Source organism: Neltuma alba, unplaced genomic scaffold, assembly GCF_004799145.2.
Source record: "Neltuma alba isolate B1F8T4 unplaced genomic scaffold, ASM479914v2 tig00005255_pilon, whole genome shotgun sequence".
In the NCBI taxonomy this organism is placed as follows: domain Eukaryota; kingdom Viridiplantae; phylum Streptophyta; class Magnoliopsida; order Fabales; family Fabaceae; genus Neltuma; species Neltuma alba.
In genome coordinates this window covers 38815-46945 of record NW_021634037.1, presented here as the reverse complement: position 1 = coordinate 46945, position 8131 = coordinate 38815, and the positions used below count along the sequence as shown (strand labels likewise).

At 37.0% G+C, this 8131-nt stretch overlaps 2 protein-coding genes across 2 annotated transcripts; both read right to left on the bottom strand.

Moving 5' to 3' along the window:
• Positions 1–565: 565 nt before the first annotated feature.
• On the bottom strand, positions 566–2677 carry LOC114747214 (CAX-interacting protein 4). Its single transcript, XM_028935506.1, has 2 exons — positions 2494–2677; positions 566–1732 (listed from the first exon to the last, which is right to left on the bottom strand). The coding sequence occupies exon 2, from the start codon at positions 1708–1710 to the stop codon at positions 742–744; it is 969 nt and encodes a 322-aa protein (XP_028791339.1). The 5' UTR covers positions 1711–1732; positions 2494–2677; the 3' UTR covers positions 566–741.
• A 1335-nt stretch (positions 2678–4012) lies between these two features.
• LOC114747215 (uncharacterized) lies at positions 4013–7501 on the bottom strand. The gene is made up of 5 exons (XM_028935507.1): positions 6562–7501; positions 5510–5955; positions 5198–5304; positions 4799–4871; positions 4013–4365 (listed from the first exon to the last, which is right to left on the bottom strand). The coding sequence occupies exons 1-5, from the start codon at positions 7499–7501 to the stop codon at positions 4321–4323; spliced, it is 1611 nt and encodes a 536-aa protein (XP_028791340.1). The 3' UTR covers positions 4013–4320.
• Positions 7502–8131: the final 630 nt, after the last annotated feature.

The following is an 8131-nucleotide window of genomic DNA, read 5'->3' as shown; positions in this document are numbered from 1 at the left end:
TTTCTTCTTCTTTTTTTTTTTTTTAAATCAGGAAATCACCGGAAGGGGGAAGTATGGAGAATTACTTGTGAGGCTCAATAGCAGCTGAAATATTAAACATACTTCAGAGGACAATGAGCAACAGCAACACCACTGACAAATTGAAAGATTTAATCTGGCAAAATGTTTCACTAAAATATACTTTTTAGTTAGAAGACAATAATCAAATGTTCCCTTGAGAAGATTCCAGCGATGTTTCAGTCAGAAGCAACCAAGCACAAAGGCATAGCAGGGGCAAGAATGTGTCTTCTATTGCCTTGTAGTACAAAGCAAGATCACTGAAGAACATTTAGCAGATAATAACATAACTGCAACGAAATCAATATAAATCAATAGACAGTAAACTTTTTTAATTTTTAAATCTGATCAATACCCAGAGAGACCCTCAACCTGAAGGATTTAAAGGGCACCTCTCCCATGCCAGTCATGCATGGTTATGCAACAACTCAACCAGGCAAAGCCAGAACTGTCATTCCAAATCCGGATGTACCTATAATACTAGTCCCTGAACCAGTACAATCTTTACAAACTAGAACTTCACTGCATGCATTTTTGCCTCCCAATATAAAATTATGATATTACACATCCGATTACAGCACCCAATTATTTCACAGGAAAATCATGTTTCATATATGGACTTCAGCTACTCCATGAAACTGTCTGCCGACAGATTTGACAGCTCATAGTAAACACTTAACTATTCTATTCATAATCTTCGGAATGACGTCTCCGGCTTTTTCCAGATTTCTTCACATCCCTGCCCATTCTTGAATCATCCAGATCACTAGAATCAGCATCAGTTGATGATTCTGCCTTCCTAGTTCTTCGTCTATGTCTTCTCCCAGAATCCTCAGATGTTTCAGAATCAGTATCAGATCGACGGCTTCTCCTTCTCCTCTTCTCCTTCCGACTCTTTCTTCTATGCTTATGGTCATGGTTCTCATCTGAGGACTTGTCTCTCTTCCTCCTGTGCTCCCTCCTCCTCTTCCTCCTCCTTAAATCTGAATCATCAGAATCAGAATCACTAATTTCTCTCTTTCCATGCCTCTTCTTTGATCTCCCTCTCTTCTTTCTCTTGCCAGATCGAGGGTCAGACTCATCCTCATCAGAGTCCTTCCTTTTCCTTGAAGAACCTCCCTTTTTGCTGATTTTCTTCCCAGATCGTTCTGCAATAATTCTCTCAATCTCTGAGTCTACCTCAGAGTCTGAACTCTCACTATCATCCTCCTCATCACTCTCATCAGAGCTCTCAGCAGCCCTTCTTTCAGCCTTTGCTGCCCTCCCCTTCAATTTATCCAGTGCAATCAATGCTGGGACTTGCATGGCTTCAGCATCCTTCTCCTCATTATCATCCTTAACCTTTACATAGTTCTTACACTGAAACCTGAGGTGCCCAACACGGCCACACTTCTTGCAGGCCCCTCGATCCACATCCACATTAGAATTTGATATCTTAGCAAGTGCAAGGAGTCCTTGGAAGTTCGCATATGCATTCTCAGCATCTGGTTCCGCATTTGCTGTCATCTGAGAAGTATCCTTCTTGTCTTCCTTATTGGGTGCATATGGATCATATCCAATAGCACTCTGCCATATACCATGGGTCTGAAGGGCTGCACTACTGTGAACCCGATTGTTTGCAGGCATACGAACTCTACCAGCAGTCGCCGGCATCTTGTAATTTTGATATTAATCCCTGTAAGAAACAACCCACAATTCTCAAGAGATGTAACAAAAATCCAGTACTAAAATAAGGTTGGGTGCAACAACAAACAAAAGCTCCACTACAAATACATGGAATGAATCTACAAGAACAAGGAGGTAAGGTCATAACTAAGAGTTTAGACAAACGGTATTCAAATTACCAATTCATTTATCCATTCTGAACCAAACTCAAATATGCGATTAATCATGGAAATCACCAAAGTCTAAACCCAAAGCTGAAAGAAAACAAATGAAAACAATATGTCGCAGATTGCACCCAAAAAAATGACAAAAATAAAAACCATGTCTTGAACAAATTAAACCCAAAATCATGATTAAAAAATTAGCCAAGCCCACGAGTAGAGGAGTTCATAAAAGAAATTAGGGCAACGGTGATGAGATAGACGTAAACCCAACAGGATTACAAGGAAAATCTAGCTAACAAAATGCCTAAAACAAATTAAAATAGTAAAAAACAGTAGTAATTCCAATCTAGGAGAAAAATTGCCAGGATCACCATAGTACTCTAGACCAAACCAACAAAAAGACATCATTGATCCTGGACTGCTACCAGTAACAGATTTTACCCTAGTAGATAACGAGCGAGGAATTATATGCGCGGGAATACGATTTGTAACCCACTTTTTATATCAGGCCCAAAGAGCAATAAATCTATAAGCCTCGATATAATGAAACATAGGAGGGTCGAATAATAAACAATTTCTTGGAACAGGAAAGAACAGAAAAGGACACCTTAAAATCGGAGTTGAGAGTTTCGAATGTGTGGACCGCGGTGTGCTCAGATCGCCCTCAGTTGTTCGCGGCAGGCTGCAGATGGCGTCTTAGGGTTAGCAAGTTGGCGACAACGGAAGACTTTGAGACGAGGAGCAAGGAAGGAGGGTGATGGGTAGAATGAGGAGCTGTCACATTCGTTCCTTTGCGCTCCCAAACATGATATATAATCTTCTTCTCCCGTTAAAATATCCAATTTTTTTATCAGGAAATTTGTAATATTGAACTAGAAAACTGCTACCCTAAATTAAGGACAACTTATTCATTTTATTTAATATATTTTCGTATGATATTGTTAATAGCATTTATTATATTATAATAGTGCTTGATTATATTATATTAAGTAGGGTTGTGAAAAGCCCAATAGTTCAGTATAGCCTGGTCCAACTCGAGCAAGCTCAATCCATAAAAAATTAGCCTGAAATTATACTAGAACTAATTCGTCTTATTGGAACTGGATCGGAGTACGGACTAACCCCTCAAGTTAGTTGGTCAAGTCTCATCTGGTCCAATTTTTTTTTTAATTTTTAACTATTATTTTTATAATTTAAATTTGTTTTAATTCTTCTATATAAGTTTCTTGTCAATTCAAATAATTAAAATTTATCTATTAACTACATAAGTGATGAGCATGTGCACAAATTTTCTTCAATATCAATGAGCACTAATAAATGAAACATGACATTATTGATAAATTAAAAGGGAATGATCAAATTTGATAAAGTTTTAATCAAAACATGTACAAAATTTTATATAGTAAAGGGTTAATATAATGAATCTTGCCCCACATTGAAAAAAAAAAATTAAAAATCAAATTGAAATCCTGGAGTATACCAAGTCTAGTCCAACTCGACCTCAAATTAGTACTAAACTGGACCATATCTCGTGTTGTTTTTTTAGCCGAAGCTTTTTACTAGATTAGACCTCGGATTGATAGCAAATCTAGTCCAATCTAGTTCATACCCACTCCTAATATTAATATTAAGCATATTTTCCCCTTATATGAGTGATTAATCATGTTAATGATTAAAAAGAAGAAATTTAAAATCAATTATAAAACAAACACTATTTTTTAAATAAATGATATTATTTTATTTTTCATTATTTTAGTCTTTATCTACTTTATTTTAATAAACATAATATATGTGTGTATGTTTGAAAGAGATAAAATTGTATATCTTTTTCAGTTATTTTATATCTTAACATACTTTTGATTTATGCTATAGATAAAATGGGGATTTTTGTGTTAATTTTTAATATATAATTAGAGCATGTTTTGAGATATGTAATTAAATTTTTATTAGTAGCCCCCAATAATAGAAGAATTCCATAGATCCATCAAAACCATACGTAAGATCCTTTAAAGTCTAAACCATCGTGGAGAACCTAGCCAAAGGTGTCATCCCGTAAATTAAGCTCGAGAATAATAAGAATGTCTCCAACAATGGTACGAAGAACAAATCGACCTGCAGCACACCACTGATTGAGAAACTTCAAAATTACCTCTTTTGTGAATAAGTTAAAAATTACACTTGAATGCTTGATTCCATATTACTGGCCCTATATGATTTCGCCAATAAAAAGGCTTAGCCATAAACCTAGTCTGCAAGAAAATCAACCAAAAAGTGAAACTGCACATTCAAAGCCTGATATATCAAGGGGTATGTACATACAAAATAATTCCCCTTTGTCACTAGAGCGTCATGTCTCTTCACTCATCCTTCAAATCAAAATACTTCTGAAGACCTGAGATATATGAAATATGCACATGCAAAATAATTCCTCCTCCTATGACCACCGTGTCAAATTTCTCCATTTATCCTTCAAATCAACCTGAAAACAAAATAAAATATAATATTGTTGTTGAGTCAAAAACTCAAAGCTCACTAACAACTAACATGGCAGAACAATTTAGCACGTAAGTTGCTGTTGTTGGTAAAGAAACTTGCGCAAGTTCAAAATTGCAGGCAAGAAAACTTGCAAACAAACATGCAAACTCAAATCAAAATGATTTTAACTCATAAAATCACAGTGAAATTCTGAATTCATCTGCACGTTCAAAACGTGTGTGTGTCTGTGTGTGTGTTGTTTTAGGAGAAAGAAAGGGGCCAACGCCCAAACAAACTTACAAAACAACTAAACAGGAAATCAAACTCCCCATCATAACTCAAAAGGACAGATCTGTTAAGCCACTCGGTGGGTTAGGCAAGAAATTCAGCCACATGTTCTTAAGATAACGAGTTTGACAGCATTGTTAGTTGCTTACTTCTGTTCTTCCCGTCTTTGTAAATATCTCACTGTAAAACCTTAGGATTGGCTTCCAGTTTCCTTTGCCAAACCTGCATGAGGAAATAAAGAGAATGAGGACATAAAATCATGATTTTTGAAACTTAAAAAAATTAAGTCATATTCTCCATCCAAGCAGAAAAAATCTTAGAAGCCCGACACAATTTATGTAGTTAAATAGCGTTTGACATTGTTGACTTCTAAGTTTTGAGAACACAATGTCTAATAACTTCTTGATCAAAGACAATAACTCCTCTTTCCGACTAGGAATACTACCAAAATGAAAAGGTTTCAAAGAACAATTAAACACACAACAGAAATCCCCACATATTTAACGATGGAGAAGTTGTGGTTTTACAAGTTTAAAACACAAACTTACTTCTTTACACCAGCCCTTAATGCATCCTCTTCTTCGGAACTCCATCTTACTTTTCTCTTCCTTTTCTTAGAGCTTCCCTCAGGCAAGTCATTAAATGGATCATCCCACTGAAAAGAGAAACACTACATAATATGCTGTAGGAAAATTCAAATAGGCACTCAATATACACACAATTTTTTTTTCTGAATGACTACAAAGCAAACATCTCAAATAAGATGCTAACCTTTAGACTAAAACCTAGCCCATGCTGATCCTTATAAACTTAAAAGAACCTTCCACTACAACAATATAGAAACTGAAAAACATAGTTACCTCATAAGTATGGGCAGTACTATTTCGTTCCATCCAGCTGGGACGTCGAACATTACTGCGATTAGCAGAGGACAATTTCTTTAAAATATCATTGATAGGTTGATAAAGCACCAAGCTCCTGCAAGTATTTTGCTCTGGTACATTTACAACTGTACTCTGGTTTTCAAAAGGAGGCTCATGATTCACACCCTTTGTTGCTAATTCAGATCTCACAATGTCAGATTTATGTAATGCATCAGGAAGAGGATCCTTCACCAATGCTTGCAACTCCGAAGAACTTGACATGAGAGATTTCCGAAGTTTTTCAACCTGAATATTAGATGCATTATGATCTTTGCTACAAGCTGTCGCTGGCCCTGCATTCTCAGCATCAATAATTTTAACTACTTTCCGTGTAGAGGGAGCAGCACGGTTATGTTCAAGTGGCAGGTTGCCCTCTTGAATTGCTACGTGAGACGCAGAAAAATATATCAAAATGCATTGTGATCAAGAAAATGTTATTAATTTAACAAAAGAAAAAATGGGCCAGGCATATCAATAATGTTGTGGTGCTAAATTTGTTGTGTGATACAATAACATAGAAGAAAAAGAAACTAATAATTTGCCTATTCATGATCAATCAAGAAAGCAATCATACCAGAGCAACTTCTCCTCCCCGGAGAATAATTCAAAAGAAGTACTATAGTATACAAATAAAAATGATTATACTTTACATCAGTAGCATCCAATATAAAAATCAATGTAAGGAAAAACAAGGAAACAATGAATAAAAACAAAATGAACCCTCAAATTATGCAAGACAATGAGCAATGCCAATTTTTGGAACAAAATTAAGGAATTCTACTTGCACCACCTATGCTTCCCCTTAAAACTTAACCCACATACTAAATACTGTTTGTTAATACCCCATACTATTCTCCATGAACATGAGTAAATGACTATTAACATGATGTCATAAGTTTTAAAAAAACTATAGTTCAGACGGTGTAGAAGTTACAAATTGAAAGCAAGCACAGAGATGAATAGTGAAGAAGCAGGGAAGAAAAACATACCTCCATCCGCCCTTTGAGGCAAGTCAGTCCCACCCAATGCCTCATTTCCGCCAACAGAAGACACAACTCTATTCCCCAATTGCTCACTATCTTGATTCTCACCTGCCACTGGTGCCTTCTCCATGCAGATTGCAGCGTTATCCAATCCATTTCCACCAGACACAACTAAACCCTCCTCAGTCGTGTTAGTTGAACAATTTAACCTTCCTTCGCACATATTCATCTGATCAGAGACCACGACAGATTCAGAAACACCCTTGTTACAACCTTCATTGGGTATACTAGCAGCAAGCTCTGCGTCACGCATCTTATCCCCCCTTGAATTTTCCAAGCCCTTGTCTTTAGACAAATTAGCTACTAACTCAAGGAAAGAAGGGCCCATGGATGTCCAAGTTTCTTTAAGATAAACCCTAGCTTTATCGAGTGCATTTTGTCTGGTATTCATGTTCATTAACCTCCCGCACACCTCTGCATCCCAACGTGCAGACTCTATGACGTCCTTCCACTCTATCAACTCTGCCGTAAACAAGTGACTCCTCTTTCCCAGCGCCATCGCCTCAATCATTTTCCGAACTCGGCCCCTCCAAATCCTATTAATAGCATCGTCAAACAAGCCGCGGGAGTTCTTATCTGGGCATGACTCAAGGTACCTGATACTGCACTCCACGGCAACCGCACAATATGCCTCCTTCATTGCTTCTGCGATTGCAATGCCATCAAGCCTGTCGATTTCTTCAATGACCTCTAGACATTCCAATGAGTTTTCTGTAAAAGATTCCGTATCCACCTCCGATTGAATAGCCCTGAGAGCCAATATTTTCCACAGGCGCGAACTGATACCAGAGACAGGCAAAGCATTCCAAACATTCTTGACGATTGAATCTGGAATGGGACTCATGAGGAGAAACTCTAGTATCCAGCGGCATATATCGAGGTCCATTACACCGGGAAAGCTTTGATCGCCAGGGAAGCTGGAAAGAAGGCCCGGGTTCAATGTTTCAAAGCAATTTCTGGGAAATTTGATATACAAATTCGGACAGGGAATTAAAATGGGTTCTAGAATCCATCGGCTCACTTTGTACGGATTCTGAGTCTCTCTGCATCATAGCAAAAACCACATCGGGGGAGAGTTTGGTTGGGGTTTCTATCGGCAAAGGATAAATGCGCTTGTTAGGAAACAGGAACGAAAGGAGGTTAAAAATTAAAAAAAGTGAAGGTGGAAATCCGTTTTTAACTCAGAAATCTTGTACGCTTAGAAGTTTTGCTGTCCAGATTTATCCGAAATTTTAAAATGTCACTTATCTAATTCTATTTAGGGAAAATTATAAATAAAGATCTCCTAATATGTAAAATTATGATTTGGGATCTTTAACTTAGAAAATAACAAATAAAGACCGAGTCTTACTTTTACAAATATGAAAGTGGGTGAAATGTCTGAAATGCCCCTCAGTCAAATTGTAATTTCATCTATTGAAATTATCATTCGTTAAAGTGAACTTGTCATTTTTCATAATCAACTCGTCATTTGACATACTCTCAGCCAAGTTGTGATTTGATCTATTGAAATTGC

Bases quoted from the DNA above. Each gene is read 5' to 3' on its own strand.
- LOC114747215 (XM_028935507.1), bottom strand. From the start codon at position 7,501: ATGGACCTCGATATATGCCGCTGGATACTAGAGTTTCTCCTCATGAGT. The intron at 5,305-5,509 runs GTAACTATGTTT...TTCTCTTTTCAG, and splicing joins GTACTGCCCATACTTATGAG to TGGGATGATCCATTTAATGA. The intron at 4,872-5,197 runs GTAAGTTTGTGT...TTCCTCATGCAG, and splicing joins TTAAGGGCTGGTGTAAAGAA to GTTTGGCAAAGGAAACTGGA.
- LOC114747214 (XM_028935506.1), bottom strand. From the start codon at position 1,710: ATGCCGGCGACTGCTGGTAGAGTTCGTATGCCTGCAAACAATCGGGTT.